This window comes from Heterocephalus glaber, unplaced genomic scaffold (genome assembly GCF_053883595.1).
Source record: "Heterocephalus glaber isolate CG9 unplaced genomic scaffold, H.glaber_assembly_v1.0 deba00001545, whole genome shotgun sequence".
NCBI classification, from domain to species: domain Eukaryota; kingdom Metazoa; phylum Chordata; class Mammalia; order Rodentia; family Bathyergidae; genus Heterocephalus; species Heterocephalus glaber.
Genome location: NW_028258338.1, coordinates 1,812,169 through 1,835,838, shown reverse-complemented (window position 1 = coordinate 1,835,838; position 23,670 = coordinate 1,812,169). Strand labels below are relative to the sequence as shown.

Sequence of the window (23,670 nt, the reverse complement as noted above, 5' to 3'; positions counted from 1 at the left end):
ACCTTCTCGCTATTCTTTTCCAAGTGACAAAGCCAGAACATAATGACTCTTAATTCCATACCTTTTGAATTAGTCATCTTGTTCTGGGACAATTTAAGACCCTGAGAAGCTGTGGTGCAACAGGTAGGACCTCCCCCCACGGCTGTTATTTTTCCTGGTACCTTCTGTGGGTGTGTACTATAACTTCTGCTAAGTAGTCAAGGAGCAAGACTAACCTCATTTTCTGAATGGGAGAAGAAACTGCTTCTTCACCAGCTCTTCCCACCTTCCTCTCCTCCCTTCTCTAGCACACCTATCCCCTGCTTAGGCTTTTTGATTTTTTTCTTTTTGGCACCAGGGATCGAACTTGGAACCTTGTGCTTGCGAGGCAGGTGGCAGAACCACTGAGCTAAATCCCCAGACCATTGCTTTTCATCCTCTACCCAATCCTGACTTCATCAAGGTTCTGACAGCCCTAGGAGGCTTGAATTGTGGCTCTGGCAACTACGGATCATGTGATCTTGGGTAAAGATGATGAACAGACTGGAAATAATAGCTACCTTCCAAAGTCCTGATGAACAGTAAATGACTTAATATAGCATTCAAAAGACATATCCTATGAGAACATTAACAAGAATGTGTCCAAAGGGTCCCAAAAATATTCTCCATACAACTGATTTTGAGAAATGTCACAAATAATAGCTTTCATTGTGCCACGTACTTCTAAACACTACGCATAGCATTGTTTAATCCTAACAACAGTGAACATCCTTTATTTTCTTTTTTTGAGACTGGTTCTTGCTGTGTAGTTTAGGCTGGCCTTAAATTCATGGTGATCCTCTTACTCTGCCTCAGCCTCTCAAGTGCTGGAATTAGGGGCATGCACCACCATGCCTGGATTCATTTCTTATTTTAGATGAGGAAAACTGAAGCTAAGAGAGGTTTGCCTCCCATGACTCAAAACACACTGTCTCCATGTGTAATATCCTATCACAGAGGGCTTTGGTTGTTTTAAACCCTGAGTTTATACATTGAGGAGTAGAGGATCCAGTAAATATTCTCCATGACTGGCTCTCCCTTTTGTTGGATTGGAAATAGGAAGTAGTACTGACCAATGGACTGAGTATCTTGAGCACTGGGAGACGGCTGGTCCACATCCATGGGTGACTCCTCTCTCCGGACAGATGCCTCTGATTGGCTAGACTCCGACTGAATAAAAGGGAGGTAAGGTCACATAAAGGGTGCAACTCTGCTTTCCTTGGGGACAGGCTAGAGGTTGGCCCTTCTACTTCTCACATATTGAGCTTAGAAAGCTTCCCATCTGGTTGGGGAACCGGAGCTCTCCAAGACTAAAGAATGGCTTTCCCACTTCCTTTATTGTCCTCCACCCTGAGCTTGCAAATTCTTCCAAAGAGCTCCAATATTTCCTACACTCTATTCCTGAGTACAGACTAACTTCAAGTCTTCTGGGACAAGTGTGTGTGAACTTAGGCAGAGTGTAGGCTTGGTCTTTGTTTTTATTTGTTCAAATAGGGATTAGTACAACCTCTCACTGGTAGATATTTAAAAACCAACGTGTGTAACAGGAAAGAAACTGGGCAGAAAAACTTAACTCTAGAGAAGCAGAAGCAGGTGTATTTTCCCTTTCTATTCTCCTAGAGTCACTGCTATCAAGTTCTAGGCTATCCAGGGCATGTTCAATGAGACCATACTGCGTAACGGTAATCCTACACAAGGAAAAAACCAAACCTCAGGAAACCTTTATTTCCTGGGTCTTGGGATGGTAACTTACATGTTGCAAGGACAGGAAAACAATGAAAGAGTACTGTAGCAGGCATACTATGCCAGGCTTTTACTACAGTCACTCTGCTTTTACAATACTGAACTGGCTATCTAAATACCAAAAGGTCTCCTCTTAAAGTGCCTGAGTACCTAGGTGCTAAGGAATTATGGAAAACAGAGGTAGAAGCCAGGGTTGAGAAGGCAGCTATAGACAGAAGTGGCTGCATGGGGTAGGAATCAAGCTCAGGGGACTTTCCAGGGTAGGATTCCTGAGATGTTTCTGGTGCACCTGCATTGTTCCATGAGACTGAAAAAAACTTCACCCCACATCCCCCCAAAACCCAGACACTTAGCATTAGGCAATTTGCAAAAGCGCCACTACTGACTGGATAGCTAGGAATGGGGTATGATGGCCAAGCTTTAAATCAAACCAAATTTCAAACCAAATCAATCAACAAACAGTAAGAGAAACACCAGCAGAAAAGTAACCCTGTTGTCCAGAAGCATTCATATAGCAAACTCAATGCCAAAGCGTACAAGGGCAATGAAACCCCACTGATGACATGGTGGGGGGAAAAGGGGAGAGATGAATGAATGAGGGGCCACAGGCATCATGCTAACCGTTGCTGCTTGTTGCTGTCTCCGCGCCCTTTGACCCTCACGTACCATTTGTATAATGGCATCAGCCTCAGCCTCCAGCTGCCGAACAGCTGCCTGGATGCTGCTAGCTGAGCCTAAACCGGAGGAACCTGGGAAGAGGGGGGAAAAAAAAGGCAAGATATAAAATGCAGGAAGAAGGAATGCCTGATTCTCTCTTTTAGTCTCCTGGACTGCCACAGGGCATCTTGCTGAGGTCTTTGAGCTTTAGTTCAAGCAGCTTCAGAGTATTCATCAGGCACTAAGATCTATCATTATAGATAAAGGCAGGGGGCATGACTAGGCAGACAGATGGTAGCATGCGAGAGGGTTCTGTGGGATAGGAGGAAAGAGATAGGGGAAATGATTTGGCTGGCCATGGCTGAGGCAACATGGCCACAGTGTTTTAGGAGTGACCAAGGAAGCAAAAGGGAAGCGCACACCAAAGTCTTGTTCAGGAAAAAGTTTCCTACTAATCCTTAATTCCTACTTGCTCTAATCAATTTGCTATGGAGACAGACTGAATGAAATACACAAAGCAGTCATCAACACTTTGATCCTTATAAAAAAGGATCACCATTTTCCTTTTTGGAAAGGTCAAATAGGAAGGAAACAGGATGTTGAGTCCTTCCCCTCCATGGACTCTGGGTTCTCCACCACCAACCCTGCCCCTCAACTGGACACTCTGGTTCCATACCTAGCCTGCCTGTCTGCTTGGCTTTCTTGTTAGCTCGGCGTGTGTCGTCCCGGAGCTGGATGATGACCTGCAGTACCCTCAAGAAGAACTTCTGGGTAGATGTCTTGGATGTCAACATGGACATAGAAGGCAGCTGGAGCTCCCGGCCACCCAAGGGTCGCTTCTGAGATGCCACAATTACCACATTTTCAGCCATGTCAAACCTGTACAGTGTAGAGGTGGCTTGCGTATATTGACAGCACCAAAGCATAAACACCCAGAGCAAGCAGGGCTTTCTGCTATCAACAGAAAGCTGAGAAGGAAATCTTACAAGTATTGAGAATTAGAAAAAAATCAAGTCAAGCAGGTATAGGACAAATAGAAAGATTACCCAGAAAAAGAAAATTTAAGAGGAAGTCAGCAAGAGCAACCTTTTAGAATGTCCCAGATTCCAGCCCACAGGAGAAGGGGCAGTTACCACCCACCTGCTCTGCATTTTGCCTTTCAGTTTGGTGGTTTGTGGCTGTTCCTCAGGCAGGCCATCAGGAGAGAGAGTTTCACACTGGGCTCGTCGCTGCTGTTCCAGGTTGTATTCCCGAAGCTCAGCTAGCAGGGTACCTGGGTATGCAAAGGAGTCACCAAGTGTTCAGGGACTTCGCTAGTCAGTAGCTGAAAGCCAAACCTTCCCAAGAGACCTGCCCAGGCTACCCTCTTTGCAGAGAAGCCACACTGAGCATGAATTTTGCTTTGTTCAGATTATTATGTGTGTTCCTGGATCAACCACTTGGTAACCACCAATTTACCCAGCCTCAGGAATCTGTGAATGCACACAAAATGCAGCTTGGTGTAGAAAAGAACAAAGGTCTCTTTGAAGGTAGATAGGCTATGGTCAAAAGTCCTATATATCTCTTGAACTTACCCTAGTCCCAATTCACTTATGCATCTTAATAATGGGAATAATACTGCCCAATCTCCTAAGGTTACTGTGAGAATTAGAGGTAATTACATAGAATGCCCAGATAGTACCTGGCCCATGGGGCGGGGGGGGGGGGGCCTCAATAAACAGTGGTAGTCAAGAAAGGTCAGAGGGTAGAGGCCAAATTCTTTCAGAAGAACCTTGTAATTGTCACACAGTAAATACCTAGAGTTACACAAGCCAGTCTCCTCTCCTGAGTCGAGCCTCAGGGCCATTTGTGGGAAGAAGATAAATAAGCAGGGACACAAGATATAGGGAGATCCACAAATGGGATGGGGGTGGGAAAGAACAGAGACTGTCCATTTTGACAGAAAATCTGGTTTTACTCCTTGGTCCAATTACTTATCAGCTTGAGTTTTACTTTTTTCTTGCTATATTAGGAAGGAAAGTGACGGAAACTAGATAATTTGCAAGTGTTACAATTTTTGCATCCGCAAAACTACACAAAAGCAGAAAGTATTATTTTGACTCTATGATTCCTGGGCATAAATGTAGTGTAGGTACACCTGTGAGGTGGTGCATGAGGCTCTTACAAGTTTTCATTAGGGAGAAGAAAGAAGACCCTGTCATTGCCATGCATTCTCGTGTCCCTTCACTAGTACAGACAACCAGTCATGTGCTAGGCATTGGGGATATAGTCCAGCCTTGCTCTCAAATAAGAACTAAAACACTGGGTCGGGGATTTAGCTCAGTGGTTCTGGCACCTGCCTCGCAAGCACAAGGTCCCGAGTTCAATCCCCAGTACCAAAAAAACCCCCAAACAAACCCAAAATGGTATAGTCTAAATCAGTCTGGGGCCTTAGGTAACAGTTCCAGAAAGAGATGGTACCCAAGTGAAAGGTTTCAAAAAGACAGAATGTCTCACTACTGCTATTACCTATCTGTTTACAAAGGGTATAACCCAGATGGCGAGCCCCATTTAGCAGCAGCTTGAGAACTGTGTCCCGGGTTCCAGGATCCCCTCGAGAGAGCTGCAGTAACACATTGGCTGCATCCTCTAGGCCTTCTTCAGAACAAGAATGTGATGTTAACACCTGGAAAAAGAAAAAAGGGTTAAGCCCCAAGCTGAGAAATCAAACCATGTCTACTCTGTCTTTTTCTCTCCAACCTTGGCATCTCAGAAGTGCTTGGACTCACCTCCACAGACAGCTGCAGCTGGTTTTCAGTGAGACCAGAGGATACCATCTTGAAGTCAGCACCACTGCTGCCTCCCTCACCCACCTTTGCTGGAGATTTGCTGCCTTTAGTAGTAGTAGAAGCTTTGAGGAAACATAAAGAACACTGTAAGGCTGACACTCACAAGTCAGAGACTTAAGTGGCAGAACCAAGGACTCACTGAACTACCCGCAGTTTCAAAATGAGAAAGAAAAATTAAAAATCCCCCAACACAGACACATCTGGAGATAATAACCCTTATAACTATGCCTTCTGAGGTGACAAAGAACCTCACAGACTTTTCCCAACTGTTTGTTCCTCCTACTATGATATATATATACTCCCCAACCTACTTTTGCAGATAATCCTTAATCATCTGTTACAGGGCTCATTTCCTTCATTTCCTGGGATGGTCTGGCTACCCCTATTGACATTGCATTCAGCATGTTTTTGAATGATATTCTACAAGAACTGGCTCCCCTTACAACCACTATGGAAAGCAGTATGGAGAATCTTCAAATAGCTAAACAGAAATTCCATTTGACCCAGCTGTACCTCTTCTGGGTGCCTTCCTGAAAGTCAAAGACATATTACAGTGATACATGCAAACCTATGTTTATAGCAGTATACAGCTAAATCTCAGAAGTCGTCTATGTGCCCATCAACAAATCAATGGATAAAGAAAATGGGAGTATACGTACAAATAATGGCATACTACTCAGTCATAAAGGGTATATCAGAATCATTTATAGGAAAACATGTACCTTGAGACTATAATGGTTAGTGAAATAAATCAGACACAGAAGGTTAAATATTGCATGGTTTCTCGTACAGGAGAAACTCAAAGTATGAATAATTTAAAGAGCAAAATAAATGCTAGATGATAGGAAACAGGCAGGTAGACTTTATGGAGATGGGAAGGGGATTTAGGGACAGGGGAAGATGAGAAAGAAGGGGAAGTAAAAAGGTTGTAGTTGCAGTATGTATATGTATCAATTTTCCATGATGAATGTATTTATATTACAAACATATACTAATAAAAATAGCCAGTAAATAAATATAAGTTGTTTATTATAGGAAAAGAAAAGAATTGGCTCCCCTTAGCTAGGCTTGAAAGGCTGAAGTTCCCTGAAGATGAGAATTTTCACCTTTTGGTACCTAGACTAAGGAAGTCATATTCAGTGAATGCTGTTGACCTTCACAGGAGTTTCTGTGCATATATGAGAGAGGGAAGAAAGGAGTGGGAAGAGAAAGAAAGGAGGAAGAAAACTGGGGGAGATGAGGGCAAGAGTAACATACTCTGCTTTCACAAAGAGAAACTAGGCCTATGGCTACCATTTAGGGACTGTATGGGTGCGGGAGTGGAGGTGAGGTAGGAGCCACAGTATGTGCCCCATAGCTCCCAGCCTACACCCAAACTTACTTGAAACAGTAGTGGTAGCAGTCGTGGGAGTAGTCACTGTGGTCGAAGCAGCTACTGCAACGGTGGAGATAGCTGTGGCAGCAACCAGAGCTGGAGCAGAAGTGACAGGGGTGGTTGCAGCAGGAGGTGTGGCTGTGGCGGTGGTGGTAGCGGTAGATGTGGTTGAGGAGGCAGCAGTGGTAGAGGAAGCACTGCTGCCAGAGTTAGCCTGTGCTTCTGACACTTTGTTTTCTGGGAGAGCAATTGAGATGAGAGACAGGAGTCTGAGAAGTTTTTCAGTTAAGAGAGAGCTCCGACGGATGACGGGGTGTGACAACATGTTCATGAGCTGCCCTAGTGGAGAGGCCTCAAGGCTATATGGGGATGTTTCCCCCTCACCACCAGTGCTCACTGGCACTGACTTCACGGAGTTCTTGCCTTTCCGGCTGACATTCATGTTGTCCAGTTTTACCAATAAGTCCCAGAAGTCTGTGCAAATGCCACTGCTGGTGGTTTGTGAGGAGCACGGGCTGCAGGCCTGCTTACTGCCCCTCTCCCGATCACTCTCACAGTTTGTTTCTTTGGTCCGCTGCTGTGTGAAGTGGCTGGGAAACACCTGCCAGGAAAAGAAGGATAGGCTTGGTCTAAGGGATTTCCATAGAGAATGAGCTTTCCTGACAGGGAACTGGTTACCAGACTCTCCTCTCCTTTGGTAACACAGGGCAGATGACATACAGTAGTTTTATCCAACAGATGGTGAAGCAGCCTAGAGAAATGAACAAGGGCTTTGTAGCAAAACAGACCGAATAGTAAACTTTTCTTGAGCCTCAGTTGGTGCTCTTATAAAACAGGGAGGAAAATGACTCTGCTTGGAAAGTTATTGAAATTAAACAAGATAATGTATTTTGCACAGTGCCTGGCATAAGGCAGGTAGGCCCTCAATACATAGTAACAATGCTGATTGGCTTGGCACTAAGTTCTAGCTTCAACTCATCATTTTTTAAGTCACATGACAAAATCACTGAAATCTTGAGTCCTAGCTTCTTCCTCTGTAAAATGAGATTCATACAGACCAGACAGATGTTCTGATGACTTAGATAATTCATAGAAACTATAAAGTTCAAAGGTAAGTAACCCCACTAAGTTATTTACTGGATAATTTCTTAGAAATAACACAAAATAAAAGCAAAGAGGAAGACTTGTTAGCCCCCTTAGTGTCCAGATTTCACCTAGGCTGTTGCTGCCATGCCTTTTCCATTCCCAGGAGTTGGGTCCCTTCAAGGTCCTCACCTTGGCCAACTGAATGAGAGTGTCCAGAACATGTCTGCAGACAACAGGAGCAGCCTGAGGGTGGATGTGAACAGTGGAGCCACTGCTTGCATGCTTCTCAGTATGTTTGCGTCCTCCCGAACGCTGGATCTGGAATATATTAGTCCTGCAGCCTAAGGCTGCATCCATGGATACTGAAAGCCAGGAAAGCTGGTTGGAGCTCTTGGACTCCATCTTGTGTAGCAGGTCCAAGGGACGGTTTTCATGACTGCTTGACCCACAGCTCTTACTTGACTTTTTGCCCTTTTCCTCACTTGTGGAAAGCTTGGGTGTCTCAATGCATAACTCACTCTCACTGCTGCGCTGCAAAATGGAGAGAAGGCTACGAATGACCCAGTGGCGGGTTTGGGCATGATAGCACAGATTTCTCAGTACTCGGTGTAGGCGGCTAGTATTGAGCTTCGGCTCATCCACAAAAAGCAGGACCAAGAGACAAGACAGGGCTTCGTGGTCCAAAAGAAGCCGTCCTCGGAGGCGGAGGAGAGTGTCCACGTTACTTCCAGAAGGCCTAGAAATAAGAGTATAGTTTATAGTATAGAGTACACTTCAGGTAGAGCTGTAGAACAAGGCATAAGCCTGAGGGAGTAGAATGAATTGGATACCTCTAGTGGAATGAACTGGATCTCAAGAAGGGAGAATGTTAAAAAAAAAAAAAAGGGAGAATGTATACAACTGCCTGGTTATGTATCTACTGTGTAACAAGTACTTCATAATGTCTGTAACTTCGTCCTCATAGCACTGCTGTCCAGCCTACAAAAATCACCCATTTTTGAGATGGTGAACCAGAGGGTCAAAGAGGTAAGTGACTTGCCCTCTATCACATGACCACTAAGAAGAGAACAGAGTCCTGCCTAGTTCTGTATTATCCACTGACTGGTAAAAATCTGACTGCATCTAATGCCCAGGAAACAATGCTTATTTTTGTTCTCTCAGAAACTCATCTTTCCCTTCACATTTTGGCATGTTGGGCCCATTCTACTTCAGCATAGCTAATAACTCATTCCCTCTTTCTACTTCTCCAATCCAGACACTACCAATTCAAGACAAGTGGTTCCTTATTTTCTTATTTGCATGGGAGGCAGGTAAGCATGCCTTCTTAATAAAACCATAGCTAACACTTGCTGCCAGCCTGCTTTTATGATTCTGGTCTTTGGTGGCTAGACTAACTCAAAAGTGTGGGCTTTTGAGAAGGGAGTCCAAAGATGAGGTTCTCCTACTCATTCAAAGAAATAGCTTAGAGTGGTCATCCAGCCTGGCTTTGAGGACTTTAGCTTCCATGCTTATAAAATTAAGGAAGCTGGATTAATAAGTCCTGAGAAGTACTATGAGGTAAGGTTAAAAATAAAAGTACCTGTTATGGCTACTACTACCCCCCATCTGGAAGGTGCCACCTCTCTGCACAGCAAGGCGAGTGTACTGGACCCCACGGTTGCCACTCAGGCGACTGGTAAAAGCTGAAAGGAAAGAAAAAGGAAATTGAGAATGGGTAAGGGAGGTAATAAGCTGGGTCCAGGTAGGACAAAGGGGAGCAAAGAGCCTTCTCTGACCAAAGCCCTCCCTCTTGCCTCTACCTGGGCTTCGGAGAATGGCAGAGAGTGCTGAAGTGCTGCTGTGTCCAAATAGTCGCTCATGCATGAGCTGCCGCTGCCGTGCTTCCTGTTCTCGTCTCAGGGCTTGGGCCTCAGCTGCAATGTCAGGTGGCATCACAGCCAACACACTGTCTTCCATGTCCTCTAAGACACTACGACGTAGGTCTGAGGGCAGAGTCTGGATGAAGGTCACAGGGTCCATGGGGGTGTCTGAGCTGGCATTCTGGGCCAGTTCTCGTCGCTGCTGTTCAGCTCTCTGCTGTGCCAGCACCTATGGGGCAGAAGAAGTCAATGGAAGCGTATCGCCTGCCAGGCAGCTTGGCCCCATCATCTGCCCGCTCACATACTTCCTCCTGAATGGCTGGAGGCAGGGCGGCCAGGAATTCAGGGCTGACTTCAGTCACACCAGGATTTCCCACCACTGTAGTAGCTGTGCTATTTGTGGAGGGGGCACTTCGGGTTGGTGGACGGATGCCCAACTGATTCTGTAGGACTTCCCGACGGATGTCATCAGGCAAAGCAGCCAGAAAAGAGGGATCTACACCTTCAGGGAGACTGATACCTGAGGGGAGATGCAAGATGTGAAAGATCTCACATTTTTACTAATGCCCAAGATGTACAAGAGAAAACCAAGTCACTGCTTGAAGGAAAACAGCTTTGTGTATTTTCACTAGGCAATATGACAGACAAGGTCTTTGGTAGGGTGGCTTTTTTCAGAGAAGCTCAGACTTCACTTCTCTACCTTCATCCCTCTTCTAGTATTCTGCGCCTTTACTGAGCTCCTCTGCTTTTTTAAAGGCTCAAGCCTTTCCTATCATTTTTCAGACATTTACTGTGTTTCAGCCATGCCAGTGAAACATCTTCCCTAGGATCCAAAGGGCCAAGTGTTAAAAGGCTTGGTCCTCAGCCTGTGGTGCCAACAGGAGATGGTGGAACCCTTAAGAGGTGGGGCCTACTTGAGAATTCTTTCAATTGTATAGAAGTGCCCCTGAAGGGTATATTGGGACCATGAGCCTTCTTTCTCTTTTTGCTTTCAGGTTACCATGTGGTGAGAAGCTTGCTCCACCTTGAGCTCCCACCATGATGTATGCCTTACCACAGGCTCAAAAAGCAATGGGAGCAATGGGACCATGAACTGAAACCTCCGAAACTGTAAGCCAAAATAAACCTTCCCTCTCTTAAAGTTGATTATCTCAGGTACTTTAATGGAAAGCTGCCTAAAACAGTATCGCTGGAGATTGTAGAAATTAAGTAATGGTCTAAGCTGTAAAGGCAGAGGTAGCACAGTGGGGAAACGGTGAGAGACCCAAGATCAGTGTGACCCCCAAGCTTGTGCTCATTCTATTATGCAACATCAGCACCCCCTTACTGGCAATCCTTCTCACACACATGCCCTCTTTCTCGATAGAACTGTTTAATGGACATTTCCACATGAAGAGCTAATAGAAACCAAAACAATCCCACCAAGACACCCTAAACATATATAGAACTCACCAGCAAGAGGATCTTCTTCTTCACTGCTTGTTGAAGGCAGTGGCTCTTCTAGGATTCCTCGGGAGTCTGCTCCAGAAATGGCCACAGCAGAATCTCTGGTGGAAGAACTCTCAGAGGATGCAGGAGGAGAGCTGAAGGAAATCAATTCTCAGGTTGTTCTCTGCAGTGTATTTTCTCATTTATAAAACATTCCTAACAGCATCCATTTCTCACAGAAATCAGGTTTATCTCCCCAGCACAATAGGCACGCCGACTAGTTAACATGTTTGTAGCTTGAAAAAACCTCTAACACATCCCTACTCTCCTGTTGCACACAGTGCTTACCTGTCCTCAGTTGGCTGGGTAGATTCACCTGTCCCATCAGCCCTCCCTTGTGCTTCAGCCACAACAGGCAGGGCATCCCCAGGAGTAGAGCCACCTGCTGTGGGTTGCTCAGAATTGCCAGCTGCTGAGGTATCACCCACAGCCTCTTCTAGTGTACAAGAAGCCAGGCTGCTGGTATCCATGGGAGAGCCTTCCAGTTGACTGCTGACAGCTGTCAATGCATCAGAATCTTCAGCTCTCTCTGGGGAAAGAGAGGCTGAAGGAAGTCACAGGGAGAGGTTAGAACTCTGCTTGGAAGGAATCTGTGTAACAACATGACAATGTCTTTGGCAAGGTTGCTTCTTTTCAGAGCAGTTAACTTAGACTTCACTTTTCTATCTTCACCTCCTGATGGTATTCTGTGCCTTCATTGATCTCACCTGCTTTTTAAGGCTCACCTTAAGCCTTTTCTATCATTTCTTGAACATTCACTGTGTTCCAGTCATGCCTGTCTTCCCTAGGCACCCTAGGTAAGTGATTCTGTCACTGAGATTTCCTGCAGGTACCACTTGTATATGCATGCCACCAATTCTAAATAAACAAGTTCCTTGAAGGGAAAAAAAGAAATTATTCCTTAAACTTTCTCCAGAGTACACCACAGGCAACAGGCAGCATGGCATGGAATATAGAAAGCAAGGTTTTAATTTATCTTGTTGGAAAATTGCTGAGAATTTTGAGGCCTCATTTGAAACCAGTGGTAAATAGTGCCATAAGAGAAATTAAGAACTGTATGTGTGGAGTCATAAGCTTGCCATATGTGGAACTGTTGAAATCAGACAGATCTGGATTTTACTTTTAGCCCAACCACTTACTGAGTGACCTTGAACTAATCATTTCATTTCTGAGTTACTATTCGTGGAAATAATACCATCTACTTTGGAGAACTGTTTTCAAAGAAGTAAATAATTAAGCCTGGCATGATAGCCCAGGAACAGAGTAAATGCCTCAATAAACAGTTGTATCCTCATCACTATCATTAGACACTCAACTATAACCACTTGAGGACATACAGAAAAAAATTCAACTTCACCTAAGAAAGCTAATGTACAAGTTGAGATATTTAAGGACTTAAGCTCCTATTTATTTCTCGTTTTTTTTTTTTTTTTGGTACCGGGGATTGAACTTGGGTCCTTGTGCTTGCACAGCAGGCAGCAAAACCACTGAGCTAAATCCCCAGCCCTCCTATTTATTTCTCTTAAGCAAGAGTAGAGAAAACCTACAAAGACATCCATTCCTCCCTCCTGTTTCATCCCTAAAAGTTGAAACTCTACTCACTTATAGTGGGAGCCGGGGATAACTCCATCTGAGTTGTTTCTGCTTCTCCACTTGGCCTTGTGGGGCCCAATTCCTCTGATTCTACAGGCATCAATAACTGTGCAGAGCTTCCCCCTTCTCCAGCTGGGGACTGTAGCTCCTGAGGAACTTCTTCTAAGGCTGGGGGGGGTGGGAGTGCTGGTTGCTGCTGTGAGGGCTGCAGAGTACCAAGTGTCTCCTTGGACTCAGATGTAGCTGCATCAGTTGAAGATGGGGTTGTTGGATAGCTGTCAGGCATAGGAGTCCCATCTTTCTCGGAAAGAATGATAATGGGGGTTAAGGGGAAACCAGCCAATGACCAGGGGAACCATCCCAATCCACACATGTAGCTTCACAAGTGTTCCACCCAGCCAGTGACACAGGATTATCTCCCACAACCAACTGCTTCAAGAGAACACTCTTAGCTGGTCTGATATACCCAGGACAAAGGCTAAAGCACAGTGCTAGCTCTTTTCCAAGAATTAGAAATCTGACTTTGTGGAGGCTCAGAATAAAATCTTTTGCATGCCCCAGGTGGAAGGGGAAGATTTCAGGTCACATAGATAGGGTGAGGCTAAATGTCTCTGTAGCTGCGCTGAAAATATACTACCAAAAGCCTATGGTTCTGCCATTTCCTTATTTGCACAAAGCAAGGAATAGAATGTCCCTCAAAACTGTTACTAAAGTATACTTCGATTCCCTTCTTTCTTGCTGTACTACCAAGTAAATGAAGCCACTATATAGTCAAACAGCAAGTTTGGGCCCAAAGGTAAAACAATGAATTGTATGTTCCAATCAATGAAAGATAAGCCACTTTATATTGATACCTGCTCACCCTAAATATTGTCTATCCCCTTCCACCTCCCCCCCTTCCCAGTATCCATTATCCAAGGAACACCTAAAACTTTGCCTGATGGAGGCAATACTGCCAAGACTTAGTGTGAATATGCTACACACCAGGGAAAGTAGTAAGTTGTATAGTTATCTTCTTATTGGGGCCTAAAATCCCTACCCCACAACAATACAACTTACTACCTCACCCCAGCACAAGCAGGATCCTTTAGTAAGGGCAGCAGGTAAAGGCCATCTTACCTAGTGGCAGACCCTTTCAGAGACCTTTTGCTAGATTAAGGGCACCAGGACACCTACCCTCCTTCACTACTTTAAAAAATAAGGTGTAGGCTTTAGTACAATCATTTCCCAACTCAAGTGGCCAAAGAGACAGAAGATACAGGGAAGCAGAAGAAAGTTCTGAGGAAATAGGGGTGGAGGAGACATATGATACTACATGGACGACCTGTTAGTCAGAAAATGGCTACTGACCACTGTTTAAAAAAAAATTAGAAGGAACAGAAGAAAACAGTTATACTATCCAGGCCACAAAGCTACCTTCCCCCAAAGCAGATTGTCCAACATAATGTTCTTGGACTTTTAGATTCCATGGACCAGTAAGATTTAGATATAAAACAAGACAAACCAAAACAAAGAACAGAGACTAAAGTAGGGGCTACCAACTTTCAGTTTACTCATTTGTGAAAGAAAAAGAAATATCATCAATATAATTTAAATAAGAATGTTTTCATACCAAATAACTATGAAGGATATAATCTAAACATAAAAAACAGCCCTTTGAATGACATGAAGTTCATTCTGCTTTAAGAAAAATACATTAAAACACTCTTACTCATTTCCACTGAGGACTGGCATTTGAGAACCATTATCATTAGTTAACAAGAGAACACGAACCATCATGTTCACCCCAATCACCTCAAAGATGTACATGTTCAGTTTCAGAGGAAAGAAACTGGACAACCTTGCTACACATCTCAGAATAGAATAAGTACAGCATAACCAGAACAAGAACCTGAGCAGAGCCAATCGGAGGGGAGGTGTGCCACCGTGGGAAAGACAGTAGACTGTATAGTTATCTCCAAGATGGGGTATGACCCTAAAACTATACAATCTACTACCTCATCCCACAGAGCACTAGCATCCATCTTCAGCCCAGGTGGGCCAGCTACTTGGAAGGGTCAGGAAAGAAATTCCACTAATCAATTAACAAAGGGGGGAAGGGAGACTTACCTGACAGGTTCTGTTCAGTGGAGTCATCTGTCTTAGATGCAGTACACTGAAAAGACAAGGGACAGACCAACGTGGGACTTTTGTAAGCACATGAGATAAAAATCAACTGTGAGTTACCATCCTTCACCTAGACCAGTGATGGTGAACCTTTTAGAGCTTTTGATGATAACCAGTAACTTGCTGTGGCACGCATGCCATAGGTTCACCGCCACTGACCTAGACCATACAGGAGGTTCAGTAACTAGATGGAAAATGCTTTGGCCAAGTGACCAAAAATCAATCTAATCTATCTCCCTTCCTTGGGCTTATTTTATCTACCCCTTGGTTTTTTGGGGGGGTGGGAGGGTTTGTGCTGAGGATCAACCCCAGGGTATCACATCTCATACATGCTAGGGAAAGCACTACCACTGAGCTACATTCCCAGCACTGGCATAGCCTTTTGGGCTATGCACTAGGTTTGCTTATTTTCAATCCTTTTTCATATTTTTGAAACAATGTCCCTGTTTACAAGGTGCAAAATTGAATATGAAGATATTTGTTAGATCAAGCTTGTTATGACTAAACACTCAAATGTCCTTATTAATTTTTATATTGTTTTGGGATCAGACCAAAGGCTCTGCACATGCTCTAACACCTAGACCTCAACATCCTTATTTTTAATCTTCCTGGTACCCTAACTACTGAGTGGTGTATACTATAGTCTTTCATCTAAGTCTAATTGGTATGTACTTCTATTATAGTTTTACTCATATATTTTTAAAGCTATAATGTCTGCAGTCCCACAAGTTCCTGAAAAAGCAAGTAAGCTTCTTAAACCAAAATCACATTAGACATCACACAAATTTGAGGCCTAGAAAAGCAACACATGGTGATGAGATTTAGGGTGTGGTTTCTTTGATCTGACACCCAAGTCAAGCTTAATCAAATGATGTAACAAGGTCATCCTGATAAGGCTCCTTATATCAAAAGACCACTGAGAAATGGAATTTAACAACCAAGAATCTCAGAAGAGACCCAAGTCAGGGTCTCTTCCTTGTCTGGCTCTAGTCCTTGGAGGTAGAGGCTATGATGTGTAACTGTTGAATTAGGACATGTTCTGGTTTTGGCTCTAGATTTCCCAGTGAGACAACTTTCCCTCTAAATGTGAATTCTTTCCCCTAAAATCCACAAGTGAATGTATGGTCAATTTGGAAGGAGAAACTTCCCAGGTTCAGTGTGAAGGTCCTAGGATTCTTCAGTGATTTGATACCACAAACATGCCATAACCACAGGAAAATTAAGACACAAAGGCAAAGATGAGTCCTTTCAGCCCTTGGGAATCACCTGTGCACTCTGGTCCCTGTTCTCCTTATCTTCTTTGCCTTTGTCAGTTATTTTTGTTTCTTCCTCAGCCAGCTGTTTTCTGCGTTTCTCCCGCCTCTCTTCCAGCTCCTCATCCCTCAGGAATTCCAGGTGATTGACAATGGGAACTTTAACCACTGTTAACAGAGAGGTAAAGATCAGAAATTGTTTGGGGGAAGAAACCAAAGCAGAACTTGAGGGAACCATGAACCAGGGAAACAATTCTCCACATGGTCTTCCTAGCCTTGGAGGCTCACTACTGCCTTGATAACCCAGCTGCCACACACCTGAAACACAGTCGTGCATGCTCTCAGCATCAAGAACTTTGCATTCCTCTGTCCAGCGGGTCAGGGCTGTAGGGATGCTGGACAGGGTTCCTGTAGGGGAACAAAGGTTAAGATTCTTGGCCCTGCCAAGTGAACCAAAAATCACAGATTTGCCTAACAGGACCCAAAGTCTATTATTGGGTTTGGCACATAAAAGGTACACATGGACAGTAAAGTTTTTGTTGCCCTTGGCTAAATCACTGGTTTCTACTCCTATTAAATGTCTCTCCAGGGTAAACACTCTTCTACTTTTCCTCAGTAAGGAAACAGAACGACATACTCTATACCCTCCCTTTATCACACAAACTTGCCTGCTTGGCTGGTAGCTGTGCTCTGGTCGTGAAAAAAGTCATCTAGCAGTTCATCATCAGACCGGGCAATGATGTGGACGTCATCGTTGCCTACCAGGAGGCGGGCTCGGCCTCGGCTTTGTAGGGGAAGGCTGCTGCTCAGCTGAAGAATGTCAGCAGCAGCTGAGGGACCAAGCAACCTGTAGGGTGATGGTAATGTACTCAGGGTCACTACCATCCTGTTACTGTGAGAGCCTTCATTCAGTTTCTCTACTAAATTCATAACGCAATTCTGAACCTTACATAACTTACTTTCCTGACTATCAGGGCAATTAAGAGAACTTTATTGGATTGACATACGAATATCTTGGGTTACGACCGGTATTTTAGTTTTAACTTACAACCAAAGTTTTGAGTTACCATCTGAATGCCGGCTCTTGTGGTTCCAGATGGTCTCAGATACAGGTTTAAGCCTTAAAGAGTTTAGGAAGGAACACTGCAACATCTTTTCCTGTGTGGGGTTAACTGAGAAATTCTGGGTCAATGTCTCTCTAAGGACACTGAGAGCTGTCTGTATGCAGGAGAGAGACTTAGAAGGCTGTGTAGAGGAGCCTGAGCCTTCAATTGACCAACTTCAGTTACAACCAGCTCTCGTGAACAAATTGAGTTTGTAAGTCAAGGGTCCACTGTATATTTTTCTGTAACTCCTGCTATGGCAGTACCACTGCCAAGCTTCTGTATGCCAGGCACTATGTTAGAGTATAATGCCTCTGTAGTTTGCACACTGACCTTTATAATACTTACACCCCCCACCCATTTTCACTTTTTAAAACTGTTTCTCCCACTAAACTCTCAGCTAGAAGGCAGGAATGTTGTCCTGACTATACCCAAAATGTCAAGTGCTTGACATATGAGATGCTTACTAATAGCTGAATGTATGTAACAGGACTTTCAAGTAAAAGAACAGGTATATGTACTCTCACAAAGTCTGTACATGTATCCTACAAAGAAATGGGACACACATATTATCTGTGTGACAACAGCATTAAGTGGGGGACTGTTTCATCAACAGTCAAGATAATGCTGAAGCTCAGTGAAGATTCTTACAAGAGCACCAGTGGGTCCAACAGATCTTTGTAACTTACCTCTGGAGTATAAGAGGAGGGTTGGGCTGGCGATTCCCAGGGTAGTGAACATGAATCGTGTGGCCTGTATTGGCTGTCAGCTGCCTCAGGGTCCTCTGACTGCGTCCGATGCCCTGAGTGAGACGAGTTGTGGAAGAGCCACTGCCCAGTGTCAGGGAACTGTGATCTGCATGGCGTACCATCAATGGGTGGGTGGTAGGGATATTCCCTGGGGATGGGGGGATGTCTGCTGCAAGGACAATATGCAAAAAGGGGTCAGTGCCAAAAAGAAATTTCTTTCATGGTTGTTCAAACAGAACCATGTCTCCTGGGCCTTACTTCCTCACACGGAAACCTGAGCCTTGTCCTTTCTCCCTCATTCCCATAAATAATCTACAATCACTGACACTACCATAGCTTATGCCATCATCTCTCATCTAGATACTGCAACAGCCTCCTAAATAGTATCTTCTCCCAATCCATTCTCCACACTACAGCCACAATGATGCTTCTAAGGGCCCTCACACACATGCTACGTCCTCCATTTTGAAGACTCTTCTTCCTCTTCCTGAATCTGCTTTTTTTTCTTGGCCTGAGATGTCACTTGCCCTGTGAAACTTGACTTTGATAGACTGAGTTAGATAATCCTTTACTCTGTGCTTTCTTACCACACTATAATGTAATACCTGCTAACTTAAAATTGCTAACAGATGATATGCTCCTATGAGGGACAATGACTACTTTCTCTGTTACTGCTTTATTCCCAGTATGCACACCTCAAATATCTGTCCAATTTGCTGAACAGATAGAGGTTCAACTATAAGGAAGATGGATGAAAATCACAAAAATGAAGAAAATCATGGAAGATCTCTTGAAAATTATCTAATACAACCCATTTTTTTCCCTTTTAATATTTTTTCATTTACAGGTGATAAACTGAGGCTCAAAGAGGTAAGAGATTACTTGGCCAAGACAATGGACCAGAACAGTTCAGTGTTTTCTGCTATGTTATGCTTTTCATTTGAGGTCAAGACCTGTCCTACCAAGACAGCTTAAGTCTAAGAACTTGACTCTAAGTGATACTTAAAAGGAACTTTGATGTTGATATGGGAGGAGGGAAGAGATTCACTCTCCCCTAAAAAGATGCTTCCTTGATGAAGAGAGTGAATATTTTCAAATCCACTCCCCAATGCCAAGTTCAAAGGTGTCCATCCAAACCCTCAAGATCCAGTGCTATAGAAAACAAGGATTGATTTCCCTCTCATTGTAGCGCATACTCAGGTGCCCGATGGTCAGCTGTGGTCTCACAAGCAAAATCATCAAGTTGTCCAGGCTCTGAAATGGCTGCCTGTTTACAAAAGCAGCCTCTTTCTTGCTAGTCCTCCTTCTAAGGATATGCTATTGAAAGATGGCTATCTGATATCCCTTGCCCCAGGAAGTTAGCATAGGAAAAGAAGTGTAGTCTGTATCAGATTGATAGTTGCTTTGGTTCACTGCTTGGTGTACCCTAGAGAAGGGTATAAGAATTAAGAGATACAACCCAGCTGAGCCCCTGTATCTTACTAGCACTGGAGAACATGTTGTCAAACTCAATGATGAGATCATCCTCCCGGTCAAAGCGCTCAAATCGGACCAAGGGAGAAGCGTTCATATCAGGGTAATCCTCATCCAATTCCATCTCAGAGCCATCGTCGTCATCGTCTTCATCTCCCTCTTCACCTTCATCATCCTCCTTAAGGGAAAATAGGAGATGGAGAATTGCGGGAGGTAAGGGTTTTCTGAGGTCTGGTGTCATGGCCACAAGTGCACATGAGGGAGGCTGGTGCTGAGGCTAGCTAGCAACCCAGATTGTTGTTTTTCTGTAGCTCTGTGTTCCCACGGAAGAGGGGTTAACTGAACCAACCCAAACACAGTCCCCCCTCACCTGATCATCTTCCTCATCTTCCTCCTCCTCCTCCTCTTCATCCTGACTATCATCCTCATCCTCGTTACTGCCACTGCTGTCCTCTTCCTGAGTGTGCTCCTCCTCATCCTCAGGGTCCAGGATATTCATGGAATCTAAAACAAAGGGAGCACATTGGAGGACTATACTGAGTAGCTAGAAAACAGGCTACTGAGCAGGCCATCAGACTTAGTGGGAAGGCGGTGGGGATCTGACTCTAGGAGAGGAAGAGTAAGATCTGGGGTGATGTACAGACTTAGCAAGCCAGCTCCGATATCCTGAGAGTGCCAATCTGCATCAACACGCTGAACAGGGTGGCTGAATGTGGAGGCTGGGTCCAGGGTGGTGCTTGAGGAGCCCATTTTCTAGGACTTGGCCAAGTCTGCTGGTGCCCCCTTGCCTTTTCAGCCCTACTTTGCTACTGACTACATCCTATTGGTAAGAGGAAATCTGGAGCGATGATAGCAGGTGGGAGAGAAGAAAGTGAACCAAGTAAGAAGTGACAAACTTTGGGTAAGCAGTGGTAATATATTTGAAAAACTGGCTGAGGATAAAGTGGATGGTGTATGTCAGCGCATGCAGACAGATGCTTCCTTATTCTGCACATGTGGGCAGCTGCCTCCAGGAAAACCCTAGTGTAGTGTCTGTCAGACGTGCAGGGCAAGAAGGGAGGCCTTTCTGGCCTCAGCACTCTCACCTTCTCGGTTGGCCTGTAAGGTGGAAGCTTGGCTGAGGTTGGAAGGAGCTTCATCCATCAGCACGTCCTCTTGTGATTCATCCTCTCCACTTCTGCTCACTGAAGGTTACAGAGCAGAGCCTTCACTGAACAACAGAGGACTTCCCTTTCCAGATTGGGTGCGTCTAAGTAGCTATGTACACCTAGCAGATAGCCACTTTTTTTGGATGAGGGAGAAGACCTGGATTCTTTGCTGCAAACTAGCTAGGTGAGCTTGGCCAGTCTTTACCTGTCTGAGTCTCAGTTTCCTCATCTGTAAAATGGGATCATCCCATCTGTCTTGCAATTCCCACTAATTGTGAAACCATAGAGGATACTGAGTGTGAAAAAGCTTTGTAAAATTTACAAATACATGTCTACTTCCATTTATCCTTTGATTTTCTTGATGAGTAAAAATAAAAACACATATACTCTCAAAGCCAAGTGACAACAGTATACCTTTGTCACTTTCTCTCTGAGATTTAAAAAGGGTCACCCTTAGTCACTCTTCTGTAAAGGTCTGAGCCCCAGAGACAGAGAAAGCCCCTGGACTTGATTGAAGAACTGAAAGAGGAAAGTACTTCCTTACTCTACAGCCTCCTCTAGTCTTCTATGAAAATAAACACTTTTGATGTGGCTGATGTTATCATCTATACTTATGGTCACTCCCCCGCCCTCCACAATATTTCAGACCTGCCACAGGCCTGTAGATGGCTTGCGAATTTCTCATCTGTAAGATCATCAACATCAAGACAAGCAGCAATCTAGGCTGGCTATGAGCCCTTAAGGCAGAGCTGAGCAAGCAGATGATGAGAAAAAGGGTCCTCCCAAGAGAGACTGAGGCAAAGGAAGAGGCTATACTCAGTTCTGGGGCTCACCTATAATTGTACTGTTCCCAGATCCGCCATCCCTCTCAAGCAACTCATCTATCAGGTCCTCCAGCTCATTCTCAACCTGGAGAGAAATAGAACATACATATGGATGCATACAAGTCTATTATTGTGCTAGCACTGAAGATCTAAAAAAAGCCAGCAAGGGAGCATACATTTCTAGGATAATGTGTGATGCAGGATGTTACATAAAAACCACACACTTTGTGCTAATAGCACACAAACTACCATGTGCTGCCAATCCACTCAGACTGTCCTTCATATGGGTCCATCCCAATTAGCTGATACCAGGTTGTCTTAAGCTGTCCAGCAATACATGCAGATCTCCTTAGAGTTAGCAGCTAAGGACCATAGGCCCAATTTCTTACCCACTGCTACCAGCTCCCGAACTTACAATGCTTATTCTTTAGGGTCTTTAGAAGACTACCATTTTAATGCTCCAGTGAGAGCTGATGCTATGGCATGAGGTGGTGTTAAGAATATTCCATTAATGATGAGAGCTGAGTAAATCAAAGATCCTGGGCCCAAAGGCCTCAGGCCAGTTTTCTACTTAAATATTTCACCTGTCCCTAAGTTTTCTGGTTGGGATCTATATCATTTCTTAGTACATGAAACTTTGGCCCCATCCCTCCTTTAATACAATTCAAACACATTTGCTGAGCATCTACTAAGTATATCTATCATCTGTGTTCCTCTGCAAAGCAGACAACATTGAAGCAAGGATCTAAAGTACTCACCCACCCACACCACCTGGGAGTTTGGTTCAGTGCCACAACAGGGAATGGTTGATGATCTGCCTCCCTACCTGCATCTCTTGTGAACTGAGCACCTCAGGCTGCCCAGCAATCACCACTGAGTCGGTTTCAGCCTCCCCATCCATGATATCCCCATCTGCCACCTCTGTCTGAGTGACATCATGATCCTCCTCCTGAACTTCTGCTTCCCCAGGCTCGCCTGAAACAATCAACCAACCAGCAATATAATCAAAGGATGCCTATGTGTGGGGAACCACGAGGCAAGCATGAAGACAATCCCTTCCTCGGGCAAGTTTACAAATTCTCAGAATAAATGAATGGGTGACAAAGGAAAAGACAAGGCTACGTGTGAGGATTGCCAAACAAGGCTGCAATTTGAAGGAATTCTTTGTGGGGCAGATTCCCACACCACTACGACAGATCTCTGGAAGGCCAGCAAGTTCCCAGGGAAACAACATCAAGTCAGAACAGTTGTCAATCCCATGCCCGCAAAGCAACTACAAACTCCCGCCCATCCAGCTCTCCAGTCCATTGGCTCTGATTCCCTACCTGGGTCTTGCTGGTTGCTATTGGAATCCTGAGAGGCTCCTTGGGCATCTTGCTCAGACTTGCTTTTGCTAGAAGCACTCTTGCTGCCAAAAAGGCTACTGGGCTGGTTCACAATCCGGGAAAGTGTTTCTAAAGGCTTCAGAGCAGCATTGACTGTGTTGGCCATGTTGGGACTGAGATAAAGGAACATACAGAGATAGAATAATTACAAAAATACTAGGTGTCCGTCCTCTAAGTGCCACTAAGGATCCTACAACAAAAGCTTCCAACAGAGAAAGGAAAACAGGGCTGCAAAACCAACATTTTACTTACTGTTTATATACAAAAATAAAGGCCTTCAGAGAGCCACCCTCAAAGCAAGGGTTAAATCAACACCATATTTCATGGGGCTGTGGTAACCATGTGAGAAACAAATTCTTGACTGTAAATCAGAATGTATTTGAGATGATCACACGCAAGTAGAAAACCACTTCTCAAATATACCTAGGCTGTGTATAAAAAAACACTGGCTTTTTTTTTTTGGTGGTGGTATTGGGGATTGTACTTAGGGCCCTTGTGCATGTTAGGTAAGTGCTCTACTACTGAGTTATACCCCCAGTGGATAAAAGTTTTAAGTCCTGTGGATTTCAAACTATACTCTGTAGGGCTTCCTAGGGTTCAGTAAAAGTATCATGGGAGCTGCAATTACAGGTGTGGTATGATTTATAAGTATAATAAGGTGTATAAGGCCAAATAGGTGCCTGCTAAAACCACAGAAGTTCTAGGTCTATCTGTATGCATGTGTTCTCTAGCACTCAGTCTCTTACACCAACTAACATTAATTTATTTTAGGAATAGGCCATGGAAGACAAAAGGAGTACCTGGGATCTCACTGTACCAGAAGGCTTTCAAAAATGGGGGAAAGTTGGGCTGGGGATTTAGCTCAGTGGTTCCGCCGCCTGCCTCGCAAGCGGAAGGACCAGAGTTCGATCCCTGGTACCAA

The 23,670-nt window shown here is 44.4% G+C and overlaps 1 protein-coding gene across 18 annotated transcripts in view; it reads right to left on the bottom strand.

The window, feature by feature from the left end:
- The window catches only part of Huwe1 (HECT, UBA and WWE domain containing E3 ubiquitin protein ligase 1), a 146,166-nt gene that overhangs the window by 6,622 nt on the left and 115,874 nt on the right, over positions 1–23,670 (bottom strand). For 12 of the 18 annotated variants that reach the window (XM_013068752.3, XM_013068758.3, XM_021251229.2 and 9 more), the window contains 25 exons: positions 22,689–22,861; positions 22,190–22,338; positions 21,373–21,448; positions 20,477–20,575; positions 19,762–19,895; positions 19,401–19,569; positions 17,859–18,087; positions 16,735–16,913; positions 16,385–16,474; positions 16,080–16,234; positions 14,757–14,802; positions 12,657–12,944; positions 11,343–11,598; positions 11,019–11,149; positions 9,872–10,086; positions 9,507–9,795; positions 9,287–9,389; positions 7,897–8,443; positions 6,628–7,222; positions 5,187–5,308; positions 4,927–5,083; positions 3,559–3,691; positions 3,095–3,297; positions 2,383–2,510; positions 1,092–1,188 (listed from right to left, as the gene is read on the bottom strand). In XM_013068752.3, coding sequence (XP_012924206.1) covers positions 1,092–1,188; positions 2,383–2,510; positions 3,095–3,297; positions 3,559–3,691; positions 4,927–5,083; positions 5,187–5,308; positions 6,628–7,222; positions 7,897–8,443; positions 9,287–9,389; positions 9,507–9,795; positions 9,872–10,086; positions 11,019–11,149; positions 11,343–11,598; positions 12,657–12,944; positions 14,757–14,802; positions 16,080–16,234; positions 16,385–16,474; positions 16,735–16,913; positions 17,859–18,087; positions 19,401–19,569; positions 19,762–19,895; positions 20,477–20,575; positions 21,373–21,448; positions 22,190–22,338; positions 22,689–22,861 — 4,763 coding nt within the window. The remainder of the gene's footprint in view (positions 1–1,091; positions 1,189–2,382; positions 2,511–3,094; positions 3,298–3,558; positions 3,692–4,926; positions 5,084–5,186; positions 5,309–6,627; positions 7,223–7,896; positions 8,444–9,286; positions 9,390–9,506; positions 9,796–9,871; positions 10,087–11,018; positions 11,150–11,342; positions 11,599–12,656; positions 12,945–14,756; positions 14,803–16,079; positions 16,235–16,384; positions 16,475–16,734; positions 16,914–17,858; positions 18,088–19,400; positions 19,570–19,761; positions 19,896–20,476; positions 20,576–21,372; positions 21,449–22,189; positions 22,339–22,688; positions 22,862–23,670) is intronic. The other 6 variants (XM_013068760.3, XM_021251230.2, XM_087189648.1 and 3 more) reach the window with 3 other exon arrangements.